This window comes from Diadema antillarum, unplaced genomic scaffold (genome assembly GCF_040938485.1).
Source record: "Diadema antillarum isolate AM-2024a unplaced genomic scaffold, OU_Dant_1.0 seq00002010_RagTag, whole genome shotgun sequence".
Lineage (NCBI taxonomy): Eukaryota > Metazoa > Echinodermata > Echinoidea > Diadematoida > Diadematidae > Diadema > Diadema antillarum.
In genome coordinates, this window is record NW_027272665.1 from 40,479 (window position 1) to 58,678 (window position 18,200).

Genomic DNA, 18,200 nt, shown 5'->3' on the forward strand with positions numbered 1-18,200 from the left:
ATTAATTCACAGTTTTACGCTTAAAATGTATCACAGAAAGTTCTATGCTACTGTGATGCAGTCAAAAGGTAAACACCTCTGGAAATTGCACAAATACCAAATCAGTTTGAGTCAAAACAAAAAGCGCTGTCAAGAAAGTACCCGTTCTGTTTTCTACCATTTGTGGTTAGATCTGCAAATTTAGACATGTACAAAACTGGGTACTGTTTGCAAGACAAAACTGGATAAAGAATCTGTTTTTTTTTTTTTTGTTACAATGCGTAGATGTTTCACAAGGAGTAAATCTGTTTAATTTTGTCTTCTGGAGTTATCATCTGTACTCAAATGATATAAACTGAAGACCAGTATGGTACTACCTCTGTATTCTCCAATGCAAATCTGTCTAAAAAATATATTTTTTTAGACCAATGTCTCACAACTTTGAAGGCACCATAGTCCTACCTGCTTCTCAACTGACAATTATGTTTCCTAAACAGTGAAATCACATGAATTTCTTACCACTGATGAGACAGAGGATGCCCCAGTGGAATCCCGTCGACCCTTGATCCCCATGGCCCGCTCCCGCTCCGCGTTCAGCAGCTTCATGGACTCTTTGGCGTGCTTGACGATGCAGCCGGGACTGCAGTACACAGAGCCCGACCGCGCCCAGTTGTCGCACCCGGTCCCAATGCAGTGCTGCTTCGGGGGCGGCGGCCGGAAGAACTTCAGCCGCTTCTTTTTGCTTGGAGCGGGGCCCTCCTCCTCCTCCTCCTCCTCCTCCCCCTCCTCCTTCTTCTTCTTCTCCTCCTTTTCCACTTCCCTCTTCTTTCCACTTTTCGGTGTTTCCTGTCAAATGAGGAACATACCACAGACAAACAGCTGAGCACCACTGCATCATCAGCATAACTATACAATTAAGTAACTCCACTTTGCATCACAAGTTATCTTTGCATCATTATGTTAACATAATTTGGGATATTCTCTATGAAGGAAAACTATAAATTCATTTGAACAGAACTTCCTTCAAACCAGGAAGATTCAGCAGCACTTGCAGCATGTGTTTAAGAACGATTGAAGTAGCGGATGTACTGATGACCCCAAAAGTTGAAAATTCACTGAAATACTAAGTACAAAAACAATGCCATTTATCTCATTCTTTCTCTTTCACGTGTGTTCCCCTTTCTGTTCCCAAAGGCTTGGAGTAAATTCTCTTCTATTTTAGTTCACAGAGCTCTCTGCACACTTTGTTTTCTGCCATTGCACAAAGGGACAAACTTCATGAAAATGAAGACCTGACATAAACAACATTATCATAATTAATATATTACTACTGTCATTGCTAACAATTAATATTTCTATTACCTCTGTAAAAATTCAGATCTTCTGCAACAGAAAAATCACTTTTCCTATAAATCATCATCACCTCGTGTCATCACACAACCATTTCCCAATGTCTAGCGCATGCAAGAGCCACGTCATTCGCCACTGCCAGGTCCCTCTCGGTACAAGGTTGTAACATTGTATTGCAGCTCAGAAGATGAGGCATAGTCTGGCTGCCCTGCCCACACTCACACTCTGTAGAGCTATCAGTGTACCCCCACTTCAGCATGTTTGCCTTGCACTTCCCCATGCCCGATCTTATCTGTTCAAACTACGCCAGGTGATCCATGGCTGTTTGGAACCTGCAGAGAGTGACTCAGTTAGATTGATATGCATGTGATTGTCGTATCCGGATTCCCTTAATCTGTCATCCCACAGTTTCATATGTTATCCCACAGTTTCATATGTTCTGTTGATACGTTGCTTTCTATAAATGATTGCATGTTATCATTTTTATGGTAAATTTAAGATTCAATTACCTCTGCTCCTTTCTTGGCACTCGCATCGCTCTTTCTTTTGGAGCCAACCTTCTCCCTCTTCTTTTCTTCCGCTTCCTTTTGCCCTTTCTCCTTCTCCTTCTCGCTCTCTACCTCTCCCTTCTCCTTCTTCTTCTTCTTCTCCTCCTGGCTCTTGGTCTTCTCCTTATCCTTTGGCGTCTCTTCCTTTGGCACCTCTGCCTCTTGTTTCTTCTTTGTCTCCTCTTTCATCTTGGCTTCTTGGTCCGGCCCTGTCTTTGCCGCTTCTGAAAATCAAGGCAGAATTACCTTCAATCCTCACTGAAATTATCTCCTGGTGGAAAGGACTCTTCAGACAAAACTTCTACCATGCAATACATGTATCTCTTTTTTTTAAATTTTGTCAACTTTTTGAACAACTCAATTGTCATATGTTCACAAATTCATATTTATCACAGAATTGTGGATCTTGGTGCGTCTAATGCTGTACAGTCATAAGAACTTGGTCTTTAATGACAGACGGTTCATTGCGAAGAGTCAAGTGATGTACATTGTACCTTGGGGGTGGGAGGCATAAAAACTTAGTCTTCATTGATAGATTAATCATAAAGGATTAGGTGATGGGGGGGGTGAAAATGATCTTGGTTTTTATTGACAGGGGGTATATCTTGATGAGTTGGGTGACATGGGAGGGGCAGAAAGGCAAACAAACATGGCCTTTACAGCCAAAACATAGTTCTGGTACGCCTGTGAAATTGTCAAATTTCGTCCCAAAATGTACACGAATGCCGAAGATATATGTGGAATAACGCTGTAGTGGCAAGATATTCGTTGAGTAACAACGAAAATGCGAAATATTAACCAAAAATGTTCGTATCTCAGAACTTCCCCGATCGGGGTCAGGCTAACTCGGACTCGGGGACAACTCGGCCTCATTTTGACGGCGGGGCCGAGTTGTCCCTCTGGATTACTGTATACAGTGTTGTACTATGGGAGCGCTTCTCGTTCTGGCTGGTCGCAGTAGTTGAAACAGCGCATGCAAGAACCTCTTTGGCGTGCATGCAAAATTAGTATGCGCCTATCAAGCCCCTATGTATAGAATATGGCGATCACGAACTGCATATAAATGATCAGAAATAGGGCCAAGTTGTCCCTGAGACCGAGTTAACCTGGATCCTTCTGAAATAAAAGTCGGTATACCAACTTTTACTTTTGATCTCAAAATACTCCAAAACAACTCATCATCCCAGCAAATCGTGTCATCCAGGTAAGTTTCTTGGTAGACTCTTTCGATATATTGCAAGTAAATATGAAATGGCGCCAGACAGGTTCTCCAACCTTTACCAGAACTATGTTTTCACTTTAATGACAGGCGGTGGTTTAATTGTGAAGAGTTGGGTGACATGGGGGGGGGGGGGGATTTTTTATTGGTGGGGGTGGGGGTGGGGCATATTTTGATAAGTTGGGTGACATACCTTTACAGTTTGGGCACACCCAGCTCAGGTCCTCCTGTTCCATCCGCTTGCCCTCCTTCTTGGAGATGTTGACGCATTTCCCGTGGAACCAGTCCTCACACTTGTCGCAGCAAATCATGAACCTGAACAGGTGGTGGGCAACATTTGGATATAATGACTGCTACACTGTCCACCCTAGGTGACTCTCGCATGCATGTAATGATGCCAGAAGACCAATATGATGGCATGCCATCATTTTTTGTTCTTTTATGAGTCCTTGTTCGAATTTCATTCAGTGCCACAGAAATCACATTGATAAAAACAAAACAAAACATTGTACAGACAAATACCATTACACACAAACATTGTTCAAATATATGTCAAATCTTACAGATCTTACTTCATGATGCATTTGATAAAAAATGAAATCTTTTATTTTTTTTAAACACACATAATCTTCTCGCAAAGTGCCCAAAACTGGTGACACGATAGTTTGCTCAAGCCAATTTGGCACATTTCACCAAATGTTTCCAAAAAAATACATCATGCAGTTTTTCCTAATCCCATCCCTCTCAGCCCATCCCATTTCCCCTCATCCCCCACCACATACTGTATACACCTTACGCTTTTAGTGAGTCTGATTTCTTAAGGATTGGGCCTTTGCAACAATTTAATAGGAATTTAATTCATTATAACTGAGTACAATAATGAATGCAAAAATGTACAGGCGCATGTTGCATTCATGTCCGGATCAGGGTTAATATCTTTCAGTGTTATTGAATATGCTATTAGCATCCATCTCATAGAATTCAAAAAACATAAGGCGCACACAGTAAATTAATAAATTTTGAAATACATAAATTTATAGAATGATGATTGAAAAAGTACTATGTGACATGTCTTCAAATGAGGCTTACAATATAGTCAGAGGAGCTCTTGTCCCAAACATATCCTGCAGAAAGTGAGTACTACACTACATTGGAGCAGAGGTAAGGAAGGAACCATTGTTATGACTTTTGAAGGAAAATCTAACCTCAGAGATGCATTTTTCCCCAAGTTTTAGCTATTCAAATGTGGCTACGACATCGGGCGCACGGAAATCATCACAAAATATTTAGAAAACTGCTGTACACAAGGCTATCAATTGCTATAAAAGACACCACTGGCATGCCACATATGGTTTCAGATAAATTCTTCATTTACAAGACTTCTATGCCGAAGGTAGATAGCACCAAAAATCATGATCTGCACATATTGTACGAGAGAAGGAATAAGAACAACACATTGATGCCCAGTTTACAGTTCAGCTACAACTATTTCCTACTTTGTCTCTGATCATCACTACAAGCCTTTGAATCTGCACACCACATGTGCCAAACATACCAGCTCTGCATGGCTGCACATAAAACTCTCACAAGCTGGGAAACTCTCGTCGCAAACCACTTGCCGTGCTACCAGCACAAACTTCAAATCACCGAAGAGCTTGATGATAATAAATCACAGCCAGAATCAGAAGTACATAGTTTCGGGGGTGCGAGCGAACTCCGGCGTCTCTGGGGAGTATAAGTCTCCATTCACACTTCACACATGCAGCGGGAGTCTGTGTCCGACCCACGCATCCCCTACCCCCAACCCCTATCCATTGCCCCCAGTGCTCTGAGCTACCAGGCAATATCATGTCGTATCAATCAGCCGGTTCGCAAAGTAAATGTATGCAAATTTATGGATACTACTGTTCTTGTAGATTGCTCACTGAGCTATGCCGTCCACCTGCCTCTACCAATAAGGCATTTCTCACCACATGGCACCCACTTTGCATGCTTCAGCTATTGCTGTATTGGGAGGAAAGTCAGGGGCGAGATATTTGGTTGTCAGGTACAGCCTTAGCAACAGAGGTATGCATAATATCCAACTGGTCCTGCCTTGTGGTGGGGCAAGTTTACAGGTGCATCCCCACTGATGGATGTTCGTTGCTTGAGAATAAGCCAGTTCGTAATAAGCTCATGTACACCTTGGTACAAATGACCTTTGTGTTTTCTCAGTTGGTTAGGCACTTCACTCGTTTTCAAAACGGTATAATGCATAAGCTTGCCCAACATAACAATTTATGGAATTCGTGTTCAAACAAGGTATGAACTTGAGTTTAGACCAGGTGGCCAGAATAGTCTGTCAGTTGACACTTTAGCAGGCATCTAATTCATTGTTTCGTATTGAATGCAATGACAACCTTTTTCTTTTGATAATGCCAAATACCAGGCTTGCTGTCAGGTGGATGTGCCAGCAAGCACTATTTAGATAAGGATCACATGAATAATCATCACATCACAGATGCTTATCTCAGTGAATTAATAAACCAAAATGCCTCTTGGTACAAATGACCTTTTTGCTGCTCATGCGCAAAGTGGAATTACGAACTGGCCTATCGAGTTATAAGCTCTTGAATATGTTGATTTACCAGTGTATTTAAATTAATTACCATGTTTCTCTGATGACCCACCAACACCCTATTCCTTCCACATGTACATACTTGATACCTTTCAACCCTTGGAATTTGCACGTATCGGTTGTTGCTATGCCAGACAATTTTTTTTTTTTTTGGGGGGGGGGGGGGGGTTGGGGGGAAGGCCTTGAACAAGCTGTCTGACTGCCGGGAACAATCTTTGTTATGATGGCAGGCTAATTAAGTATGCATATTATGTTGGTAGACAAATCAATTCACCTGTCCTAATTCACTGTTTCCATGATGTTCTACAATTTATAGCTGCTTCTTTTCCTACAGCCTAGAAAAGAGGCATCTTATTCACCTGCTCCGTCCAATAAAGTTTCGCAGGCTGGAATTCACTAAGCAATTCTTCTATGCAGGGAAGGCCTCTGGCAAGCTTTGGGGTTGTGAAGGCAGTCTTCAGTGAACAAAGCATGCACAGAATCTGAATACATCTCCATACTTGGACTCTTGATTTGCAACCATTGCAAGATGTTCCAATGTCTGGGCAATCCCCATCTACTTCCACGTTATCAGAAGGCTCTCAAGTTAATTCTAAATACACTATACTATTTTCCAAGTTACGGTGTTGTTTGAGTCCTTGCCTATAGCGTAACATACCATACCAATGTCAGAGGAGCACTCGAACACTCCAAAAGCGTACAGTACTGTGCTGTGGCAAAAGTGAACTGCTTCCTGATGTGCTCCAAAAGCGTACTGTGCCAGAGAGCGTTCGAGCTAATGGTCTTTATCAGAGAAAAACCGTATATAGCGTAAACGCTGAGGTGAATGACCCTGTCGCTACAAAATGTGTGACCCTTCTAATACTCGCATCCAAAAGTAACTCAAATAGGCAACCTATCTCCACAGAGTAATCAAATGCTCCCAATCTGGCACAGTATTGTACAGTTCGGGTAGCTTTTGAGCATTTGAACACAGCCTTGGCCCCTTTACTACAACTTACTTTCCGTCATGAGGCTGCTTGCAAATGCACCAGAGCTTTTCCGGATCGTCGTCACTGGTCCACTCGCTTCCGGAGTCGTGCTCACCTGCATCGCGCTCGTCGTCCTCCTCTGAAGAAAAGGGGATGTCGCTCAGCTCTGCCTCATCTGGAGCAAGGGGGGGGGGGGGGGGGGAGGAAGCGGAAAAGACATTGAGGGACATGCTTCATATCATATTTACAATTCCTTTGAACTTGACACTTTCCCCCGTTCAGACAATTACTTACATCCACTGTATAGCTTCATCGTTTTGGTACAGCTACACCATTTTGTGTAAATTTTTCATGTTTGACCACCTTGTACATCCCTGCTGGAAGCCAAAGTAAAAATTTAAGTCATGGCAGCCATGTGGGTGTTTTGTTTGTTTGTTTGTTCTCAAAAATATGAGAAACATGTATATAAAAATGTGGTGGGATAGCCAAATTTATCACATAAATTACAATCAAACCAAAGACAAAAAATCTATTCAAATCATTAAAAAAAGATTATTTTCTGAATTTATTTATTCTTCAAAACTTTTTCTTCTCTGTATACCAACATACCGTTCACAAATTTAAAAAGGAGAGAGAAATAAGACACCAAACAAGCAATGCAATGCACTACAAATATATCTGGCATGCAGGCAGTGAGCACACAATAAGAAGAAAATCAGACCATCTGAAATGAGATTGCATCTTCTGTCTTACCAAGGTGCTTCTTCTTCGCATCCCTAGACCTCCGGGATGATCTCCGTCCCTCTGAGTTATCTCTTCCTTTCTCCTTCTCCTTCACTTTCTCCTTCTCCTTCCCTTTGTCCTTCTTCTCTTTGTCCTTCCTTCTTTCTTTCTCCTTTTCTTTTTCCTTTTTGTTTTTATCCTTCTCTCTTTCTCCCGATGATTTGGACCTGCTCCGCCGACTTCTCCTTTCTCCTTCCTTGTCCCCTCTCTCCTTCTCTTTATCCTTGCTGCTGCCTCTTTCTTTGGATGATTTGGAGCGGCTCCGATCCTTTCCTTTCCTCCCGGCACCACTACTGGGGGAGTGCTTTCCCTTGTGATGATGCTTTCGTGTCTTCTTGGTGCTCTTCCCCTCCTCCTCCTCCTCCTCCTCCTTTTTACCTTCCTTCTCTTGCTGGTCCGTTTGTTTGTTCTTTGATGATGCTTGCGACTTGTCATCTGCTTTCTCTTCCAGTTTGCTCTCCGCCGCTGCCGCCTCCTCCTCCTTCTTCTTTTTGTTTTCCCGCCTCGCGCTGCGCCGCGACGGCTCTCTGGTCGCTGCGGTGTCCTGGGCCGGGTGGGGAGGGATCACCTTGGGCGTGTTTGCGGCATAGCTGTGGTCCATCCAGTAGACGCTGCTCTCCTTGTGGTCACCCTCTTGGTCGGACAACTCGCCGACCTCCTTCTCCTCCTCCTCCTCCTCTTTCAGCTCTACCTGTTCAGCCCCTTCCTCAGCTTCATCCTCCTTCTTCACTTCCTTGTTAGAAGTGCCCTTCTCTGCTTCAGCTCCCAGCTTTGTGTCATCAGAGACCTTTGAATGGGATGCTTCCTTTCCTTCCTTGCTGTCCTGTGGTGCATCTTCGACCTTGACACTCTCTTCAACCTGCCCACTGAGCAGTTTCTCTTCCTCGCTCTTTTTTATCTCTTGGTCGATGACGCTGAGATACTTTGCAATTTCGCTCGTCAGGTCTATTTCTGGCTTGACAACAGCTGGCTGTTCCTCGTCTTTGCTCACTCCCTTCAGCTCTTCCTTGGCGGTTCCACTCTTGGATGTCTCCGGGAGGTCGCCACTGGCATCATGGACTTCCTTCTTGTCAGACTCCTGTGCTTCAGCAACTTTCTTGGACTTTTTCTCCTCTTCCTTCTGCTTCTTCTTCTGTTCCCTCTCCTTCTTCTGTTGCTCCTTCTTCCGAATGGCCTGCCTCAGAGTCAAATCATTGGCTGTGATTTTGGCAATCCTTGCCGATCTCCTCTTCAGGCTGTCCTCTCTCTTCTTACTTGGGGTTGTGTCACTCGTCGACCCACTCTCCGTCTCTCCATCGCTAGTTGTCGAGACGACCGTTGCCGCGGCCACCAAGCCCTCATCCCCGATGGCGTCCAGAAGGAGCTCGCTGCTCATGACCTCATTCATGAGGTCCTTGGTGTTGAGGCTGGTCGCGCCAATGTCGAGCATGTTGTCGAAGTTGAGCGAGTCGTTGGAGGCGTTCAGCTGCAACTTCTCCTCTGCCTCCGTCTCCTGGGCATCGTCCAGGGGACTGGATTCCTCCGTCTCCATCTGCTCCAGGCTGTCCTGAGGGGTTATCAGGGGGTTGGCTGCCATCTTGTCCTGCTCAGACTTGAGGGCAGCGTCTATCTTCAGGATCTGGTCCTCGGTGAGGATGGTCGAAGAGCCAATGAAATCAAAAGTTGAGCTGCTAGGAGCTTCTTTCCCCTGTGGTCAAGATGACAGAAAGGATACATTGTACAGAATTTGAACTACACAATCATACTTTGCTCTCCATGAAATACATGATGACTTAACACTGTAACACTCTTTTCTGGTTATAATGCAGCTAAATGGGTCAAAACAGTAAAACGGTCAAAATGAAGAAATAAATTGAACAATAAGTATGTTGATACACCATCTGGTGAACAAAAGGTTATTACAGGAAGAAAAATTTAAGAATAGTTTTCTTCAACTTAAACATGTGTTGTTGTTTTTCCCCTCCAATGCAGTTAGTTATGACAAAGACTACTAAACCTTAGCTAATACCATAAACAGGAAATATTTTGCTGAAAATGGAAAGTTTCATGCAAATAATTGGTTAATGGTCCTTTTCTTCAACATTAATTCATACCATTACCAGCAACATGATAACAAAACAGTAAAAGCAGAATGCTGCAAAGTCCATTTTACGCAATCAAGATCAAAACATCAATCTTGTGAAAATGTCCACACATGTATACTGTACATGTGCTAAACTCTCCTCTGTACTATATAAGGCAGCGCTCGACACTAACGGTGGCCTGGGGTTACCAAAAATGAAAGTCGGGCCACCAAAATTTTTTGAAAAGTATGTCAATGAATTCGTAACTTTTTGCGCCGGAAATTAGCAGTTAAATTTGTTTAAAGGATGGATGAAAAGGACTGAATGAGTGCCTGAGAGTGAGTGTTGCAAGTTTGTTGAAGTTTATTTATAATGTCCAACTTCTAATTCTTACTATCATAAAACTTAAATATTTGACTCATTAAAAGAAAAGGACTTTTAATTTTTTTTTTTTTTCGGGCCACCAAATTTTTCTCTCGGGCCACCAAAAAATTGAAATTTAGGATTTTGGTGGCCCCATTGGGCCACCAAACAAAAAAGTTAGTGTCGAGCCATGTATAAGGGATAGGAGAAAATGTTTAAAAGTTGGGATACAAGTATCGTTTCATGATCATGAGGAGAGAATGATGAAGAACACTGCCATAAAAATTATGCAATATCCAAAGGTGAATATTGCATTTGACAAATAAACAGCTTGCATAAATACTGATGCAAATTCAAAGAAAAAAATATCAAAACGTACTGAGGGTTGGCAAGGTGGACACCCCACGAACAACCGCAATCGCTCGATTACTCCGCATTTAATTACTATTTACAACAACAACAAAAAGTGCCAGAAAGTACTGAGGAGCCCAATCAAAGTATTTGCAATCAAAAAGTGTTCTAAGCATTGAATGCACTCCTTATTCAGCTAGATATCAAAGACCTCACTATATTCAATTTTTATAGCTCACTTCTCTTTGGCTTGATATGTTGTAAAGCAATGGCAATATTCAGTACTGGGGGTTTTGCAGCTTCAATTCCTAGTAAGCTGTCATGATTTGTTAAAATATACCTTTGCTATTCATCTTGACACCAACTTAATCATGCAACCTTCCATTTGACATGACCACTCTCAAAAAGTCGAGCTCTCTCTTAACTCATTTCTCCCAAGAAACTGCATCTATAATGTGGTTTAATGAGCCTCTGTACCCTTTTTTTATCAGAATTTCCATCATTCTTTCCTGGTTTTTCATTTGAAGTATGCAACTTTTTATCACTTGAGTCCTTTTTGGGGGTGTAAACATAAGTTGACCTGTACTTCAGAATATGAACTAGAACAGTTCTGTTTCAAACTGGATTTTTTTTTCCTGATCTTGCACTCATTTAAACCAGTTCAATCTAATTTTCACCAATTTGAGATGCACAACAAATTTCTGAAGTGTCAACATAATAACGACAAGATGGTAATTTTTAAAGCAAATTCCCAACAATTTGGTAGGATAAAGCAGCAGTCATGATTATGAGCAGGGCTCGACATCAGCAGTGGCCCGGGGCCAACAAAAATTGATGTCAGGCCACCCATTTCTGAAAAGGCTATCTTTTGGTGGCCCAAAGATTCAATTTTGATAGTCATGTTTCCGTTTATATTGGGCCACTACACTTTTGGGAGTGCCATCAAAATCTATTCAAAGATTTTGGTGGCCCGGAAAAAGGTTCGTGTCATGCCCAATATCAAATTGGAAGAAGATAACACTACATGATGCATTACGAGTCGTTTGAAAAGGGTTGACAAAAAGCGTATGTAAACAACTGGCACACTTTGTGAGTAGCTCCACACTAGTAAAACTGCATTATTTAGAAAAGACAGATAAACTGCAAGGTACACACATTACAACATGAATATAATCTGCTCTAAATGTGTTAAAAGGCTTTCCAACACCCAAATGGTAAACGTAATGAAAGGCACAACAGCTTTGTCAGCATAAGTTGACAAATATATGATTGTACAATGTACCGGTAGGTGACATCTCAGTCATGCTGCTACATTTCACCACACAGAAAGACACACATTCTGTATTAATGCAACACTTACTAAACAGCTCTAATGACCAGTATATTAAAAGCAGGGCTCTGTAGAATTCTTTACTAGTGGAATATTGTTTGTTAGTAACTAACATTACTGCTCTACATTTTCTAAAGCTGTACAATATCTACTTTATGTGGAAAAAAAAGTGAACTTGAATTACTTATAGTTCTACAGACTGTACTCATAAACTACTTGTATGTATTCAGGGTAGCCACTTTTTTTGACATCATGGTTTGTTTTGGTATAGTTTGGTATAAAAAATGAGTTCAAACAACATGTGTTGAGTCTTCGTAAACAATAAAAACACTTTCCATCTATTGCAGCACCTGTACTATTGCTAAACTGCGACATTACAAGCAAAATGTGACAAAGACCTGTTTTCAACCATTTAAAATATTTGAATAAGTACTGAAGTACAACGTACCTGTTATCTGTTTCAACAAAAATGCAACAAAAATTCGACAGCTGACATTTTGTTCTTCAACAAAAAATCATGATAATTTTTCCTTACATATATGGTAAACATTGGATAGATTTTTTCATTTTGTCGTGACCTACCTTCCCCCTGACAGTTGCAAAGTTCTGTGATTCGCCCCCAGTTTACAAAACCATTTTGAAATGACAAACAACGAACCATATAAGAACTGTGAATGATTTGTCAGCAATGGTGCAACACTTTGAGCCAATAACAAAAGTACACAGCAACTTGTAACGGCCCAAAATGTTGATGCTGAATGGAAATCAAACACAAGAATGGGCATGATAAAAAATGTACATTGTAAGACTGCCTCTTCTTCAAAGACAGGGATACACAGTACATGAGCTACACGCAATATGAAATGCAAAATACATTTCATGATAAAACATCATGATTCAACAAGTTATGAACAATCAGAAAAGAATTGTATTTCAATGCTTGAAGCATAGCAGTTAATACAGAATTTTTTAAGGAAAATTTCCCCAAACATATATGATGGCAAAGCAGAAAGATTTATAAAATGGGATTCAACAAATCTGGGTTTTTTTAATTGTATACAATCCTTTCACCTTTACAGGATAAGGTAAACATTATTCTCTCTACCTTCTACAAGAGATGGGGCAAATGCTCTTTGAATATCCTAGAACATGGATTTTTAATAAATTCCATGTTCTTTAAAGCATTTTACAACAGTGATACCACAACTTGTCGAAGAGAGGGTTGCATATGTAATGAATCAAATCTTATACAAATTCACAATTTTCAACTGTCTGGGTATTTCCCCCCAACTTTCACTGAGTGCTTTCCCAGATCTTTCTGCATTGGCTGAACCTACGCAAACACTGTATGGTCCAAATTCAAAAAGTAGGTTTGAATTTAGATCCTGGTTTAAGTTAAGTCCATGGACTAAAAAAAGTGTGAAATAGGTGTACCACCTTTGACTTGCATGACTTTTATATGCAATCTGTCATGCGCATTTACACAGAAGAAATTTGCATTAAATACCAAGGTCTAAATTTAAACCACCTTCATGAATGCTGGCCTATGTGCTTGGGGAAAGTTCCTCTTTCGGTGAACGCATGCTGTCTAGCAGACTAAAAGGCGCAGGATGTGTAAAGGGTGTGGGGTGGGGAAGGGTGGGGTGGGGTGGGGGTAAGGAGGGGTAGAAGGAGGGGTAAAGGTAAGTTGGAGTAGGGTAGAGTGTGAAGGAGTTAAGATAAATTCAAACCAATTAGAAGACCACATTCCATTGATAATGTCTATGACCCTATGCACTTTTTTGATGATCAAGCATCAAAGTCCTATCATTTAATGCTCCGAGGTTGGTAGAAAGGTAATAAGTTAACAGCGGAATACATACATGTAGTTTTATTCTCATACAAATGATTTAAGAATGTAGCCTGTACATTCAAAAGGTAGCATTCCTCTGCAGAAAGAGAAGGATTTTGCTGGAGGCATAGAACAGAAATTGTTGCCTCAATACAGCTTTTGACAATTTAAGTTGCTTGTTCCATCTCAATCACTTCTGTTCACCATGTACCTGGTACCAAACAAACTAAATCCATTGTGCTTAAGGTTAGAGAAAAACTCTTATACAAGTCAAAGAATATGTGAGAAAATTTCAGGAATCTTTTCGCATTTCACTTTCTCCATAAGAAATATGTAGGTAGTTTGAAATGCCAATTTTCTGAAACGGTAAACTAACTCTTTTGAACTTGTGTGGCGAAATGTGTAAAAACCTGCCACTGCGGATATCAGCTAGAGTATGAAAATAGATGCATGTCAAGATGTCCAATTTTAAGTCTTTATACCAGAATCTAATAAGTCTATAGACATAACCAATAGAATGCGGTAATTGTTAGTTGCTAAAAGGATTACCTCGTCTAAACACACAACCAAAGCAAACTGCAATGCTAGCTGATAAAAAAAAAGAAAGTGGGGTGGGGATTGAGAATCAAAAAAACTTCTCTATTAGAATTTCTCCCACTACAAGGGGGAACAAGAAGAATGTAGCAAATAACTGGAAAGGAAGTTTGTTTCGATCTGAGACCAACCCAATAGGACATCGCAGCACTAGCCTCATCCTCATAAGCGCAATTCGACGGCTGAATGGCAGGAGAAGGGAAAGGGAAGGGCATTACCTCCCCCTCCGGATCACCGCCCGTAGCAGTCAGGTTCCACGTCAACAGTCCCGCCCCGACCCTCTCCACGACGACGTTTGGGGACGCGCTGATCACACCCACAGAGGACGCCGGTGCCTGAGCCGCACCGGAGGATGGCGGGGTCTCGTTTCCCGGGCCAACCGCATCTTCTGCAGTGGCCTCCGCCGCTTGGTCTTTGCCGCAGGATGCCTTGTCCGCGGCGGATTTCGTCGCTTCGTCACTGCTTCCCCCCTTTTTCTCATCCTTCACCACTGCCGCAGTTTTGGAGGGTTTCTTTTCATCTGCTGACGCATCCCCGCTGGCTTCCTTTCCACCACTGCTCTCACTACTTGCTTCCATTCTCTGCGAAGATTCTGAAATCCTCTGGGAGCAACGAATCCCATCAACCTGGCAGAAGAAAGCTACAGTTTGAGAATGGAAAAGAAATTATCACACGAGTTGATATGGTATATTAATTGCTGTTTTCCTGTAAATAGGTGTTTCTTGGATCTTGGATAAGTAGACCTCCCAAACATCTCCTGTGGAGTTTTAACTGGAGGTTGCGTAGAGGGTGGACTTTCAGAGAAGGGATGAGAGGGAAGGGTCCTTAAACAGGGCATATTTGAACTTAGGGGGGTCCTTTTGGGAAATAGTAGATGGAGCCAAGTTGTTCCATGCTTTTACAGTGCGTGGAAAAAAAGAAAACTTGTAGACATCAGATGAAGTTTGATCTATAGATCACAAACTGCTTGGTATGTCCCTTCTTTCCCTTGTGAACTTGTTTCTAAGTATGTTATTGTACTGTATGTCCAAGTGGCCATGGAGGATCTTGTACAGGCATGTGAGTCGATGTACCTCTTGTCTGTCTTTCAGAGGGATCCAGTTTAATTTACTGAGAAGATGCGTCACACTTATATCCCTCCCGTATGAATTGGTTACAAATCTTGCTGCCTGTCTTTGCACCTTTTCTAAAACTTGGATTTTTTTACTGTATGTGGATCCCGGGATGCCGAAGCATATTCAAGATGTGGTCGGACCAAGGAAGTATGCAATTTCTCCTTAACAGAGGGGGAGCAGTAATGAAAATTCCTCTTTTTGAAATTAAGAGTATTCATTGCTTTAGAAGAGGCATGTTGGGATTGTTTATTCCATCTGACATCTTTCTGGATGTAGATTCCTAAGTAGTGGATTTCTTCTTTAGGTGCTGGACAGAGATGATGTGTTTAGGACACATCATCTCTGTCCAGCACTGAGGTATGATCACCCAATTTATTATGTGTGAATTAAGTGAAAGCAGCAATATCAGAACACATAAGTTTAAAGTTTGAGGAAAACAAGACAATCTGTTCAAAATCTATCAATTTTTAAAGTTTCAGTGTTGCATTGGTGGATGAGAAGACTAGATTCTACTACAGTTTGTGACATCACATATGAAGAATGACAAAAGAAAATTCAACAAAGTTAAATTTTTGTATGCGAAGTACACACGCTCTGACTTGTAACTGACATACTGTAGGTCCTATAGGCTACATTGTTTTGTACATTTGTACACGCTGTTTAATATTTTCGCATAAATTTACAGATATTTTCGCGAATGAGGAGAGGTCATAGACATTTTTGTAGATGTTGTTTTCGCGAATTGACACTGACGCTATTAAAGCCATAATGTAAATCAATGTAAAACATGGCCGGCGCAGCCGTGGGGGCCGTGGGGGCTCGGGCCCCCACACTTTTTGTGCACCATACAAAGGAATGCATAAGGTGTCATCACTTTGAGCCCCCACACTTTTTTCAACCCGGAAGTACGTAAGTGGCACTAAAATAGAAATAGATAGAGATCTTGAAGTATGGCGGCGGTAAGGTTATGTTTTTTTCTCCGAAGACCTTTTTTTTATAACACCCGGAAATGGGAGGGGAGAGAATGAGCCGAGGACCTTTTTTTTTTTTTTTTGCTTGTCAGCTGAAGAAATCCGGAAGTGGACGGGGAGAGATGAGCCGAGGACCTTTTTTTTTTTTTTTTGCTTGTTAGCTCATGAAACCCGGAAGTGGGCCCCCACACTTTTGAAAACGCTGTGCCGGCCCTGTAAAATACTAAATTATGGTGACATTTTCAGGCATTATTAAATTCGCAATCCAACTGCAATTCACGAAATTCACAAAAATTAAACCCTTGTGAAAATAACAGCTTATACAGTACAGTAGATCTAAGACTACGTTAGATCATTTCTAACCCGTTAGAGTGTTAGGGTCTATAATAATATTTTAGGCCTAATATATTATTACCAAACGACAAGTCCAAAATTTTGATTTTGTTAGCATCAGTTCAGTTCGGGAAACCCACTCACAAGGGGGGCCCCTCCTTATAAGTAACCCGTCCCCCTTATAAGTAACCCCGTCCCCCTTATAAGTAACCCCCGGGGCACCCCTTATAAGGAGTCTCCACGCTTTTTTGCAATGCAACGCGAAAATGAAAGGACTGCGGCAATTCGCTTGATTATGTCCATAAAGCTTCACAAGTTTCCTAGTTACTCACGAAATTTGAGCAAAATCGGTTTGAGGCATCATATCTAAAATCATGGATTTAAATGCGATGTCAAACGACCCATGCGAATGCTGAAATGCGAGCGATTACTGGCGTGAGTGTCGCCAGGCGCGGCGGCGCGGCAATGCTTGAGTGCAGACGTGGCGACTGAGTACTACTCAGTCGCCACGTCTGAGTACTCAGTCGCCACGTCTGCACTCAAGCATTGCCGCGCCGCCGCGCCTGGCGACACTCACGCCAGTAATCGCTCGCATTTCAGCATTCGCATGGGTCGTTTGACATCGCATTTAAATCCATGATTTTAGATATGATGCCTCAAACCGATTTTGCTCAAATTTCATGAGTAACTAGGAAACTTGTGAAGCTTTATGGACATAATCAAGCGAATTGCCGCAGTCCTTTCATTTTCGCGTTGCATTGCAAAAAAGCGTGGAGACTCCTTATAAGGGGTGCCCCGGGGGTTACTTATAAGGGGGACGGGGTTACTTATAAGGGGGACGGGTTACTTATAAGGAGAGGCCCCCCTTGTGAGTGGGTTTCCCGAACTGAGTTGAGTTGCTCTTGAACAAAATATCAAGCTCAGGCTCAGCTCTCAGCTCCAAGTGCATACATGTGCATGTGCAAAGCTATTGGCATCGATCACTGCACTATTGACGTTCTACAGGCAATCCTGGGTTTTAGGGGGCTAAATCATAGCAGAATACGGGGAAGAGTGTGGTCGGGTCTATAAACGTTACTGAATTTGCGAGTATGCCGAGTATCGCCTATCGGCCTCGCCTAGCGCCTCGCCTGCGAGCTGCAGCAGCCTGCACTCCGCATGCATACACATGCGGAACTCACCATAGCACCGAGGCGCACACCTTCACAGTAGGCCGAGCCAGAAACGTCCGTGCGACGAATACAAACACACACACAACCACCACACTCGCAATCCCGATGAATCCTACCCATACCCCCCAGTCCCACGTTCTCGCAAACCAAAGCGTAACTCAACGACTTTAAAAATACAACCACTTCCTTGCGATATCAATGCTTCGTATTACGAACGCACTTACCTCGCTTAACCACCGATAGAATGTGTCCAGTGAAAAAGATTTATCATCCGACCACTATAAAGGGGAAAAACACGGGTAAAGATTTTCACGAGGTATCCCGAGCCACGGTCACCAAAACATGTCACCTGCCATGTTTTTCGTCCTCCGAGGTCAGCAAAATTGATGACCTCCAGCTCGTCGCACGCGCGCTCGCTACTTTGCGAGCTGCTATCCTAGCAGCTGTGCGCGCGCTGTGTGCCTAAGCGCGTGGGAGGCGTGTGTGTGAGACGAGGAATTACCTGCCAGCTACTAGTATTACGTAATAATCTTATGATTATGATCAATTCTTGCGACAATGATAGTAAGTCAAAGAAAACAAATGATTTTGCCTTCCTCATGAGATGTAA

At 42.2% G+C, this 18,200-nt stretch overlaps 1 protein-coding gene across 1 annotated transcript in view; it reads right to left on the reverse strand.

Annotated features, from left to right (window-relative positions):
- The window catches only part of LOC139713593 (uncharacterized), a 30,746-nt gene extending 12,793 nt beyond the window's left edge, over positions 1–17,953 (reverse strand). The window contains exons 1-8 of the mRNA XM_071625300.1: positions 17,815–17,953; positions 14,131–14,639; positions 7,635–9,154; positions 7,438–7,565; positions 6,715–6,859; positions 3,290–3,411; positions 1,839–2,101; positions 499–762 (exon numbers count right to left, since the gene is read on the reverse strand). Coding sequence (XP_071481401.1) covers positions 499–762; positions 1,839–2,101; positions 3,290–3,411; positions 6,715–6,859; positions 7,438–7,565; positions 7,635–9,154; positions 14,131–14,577 — 2,889 coding nt within the window. The 5' untranslated portion in view covers positions 14,578–14,639; positions 17,815–17,953. The remainder of the gene's footprint in view (positions 1–498; positions 763–1,838; positions 2,102–3,289; positions 3,412–6,714; positions 6,860–7,437; positions 7,566–7,634; positions 9,155–14,130; positions 14,640–17,814) is intronic.
- Positions 17,954–18,200: the final 247 nt, after the last annotated feature.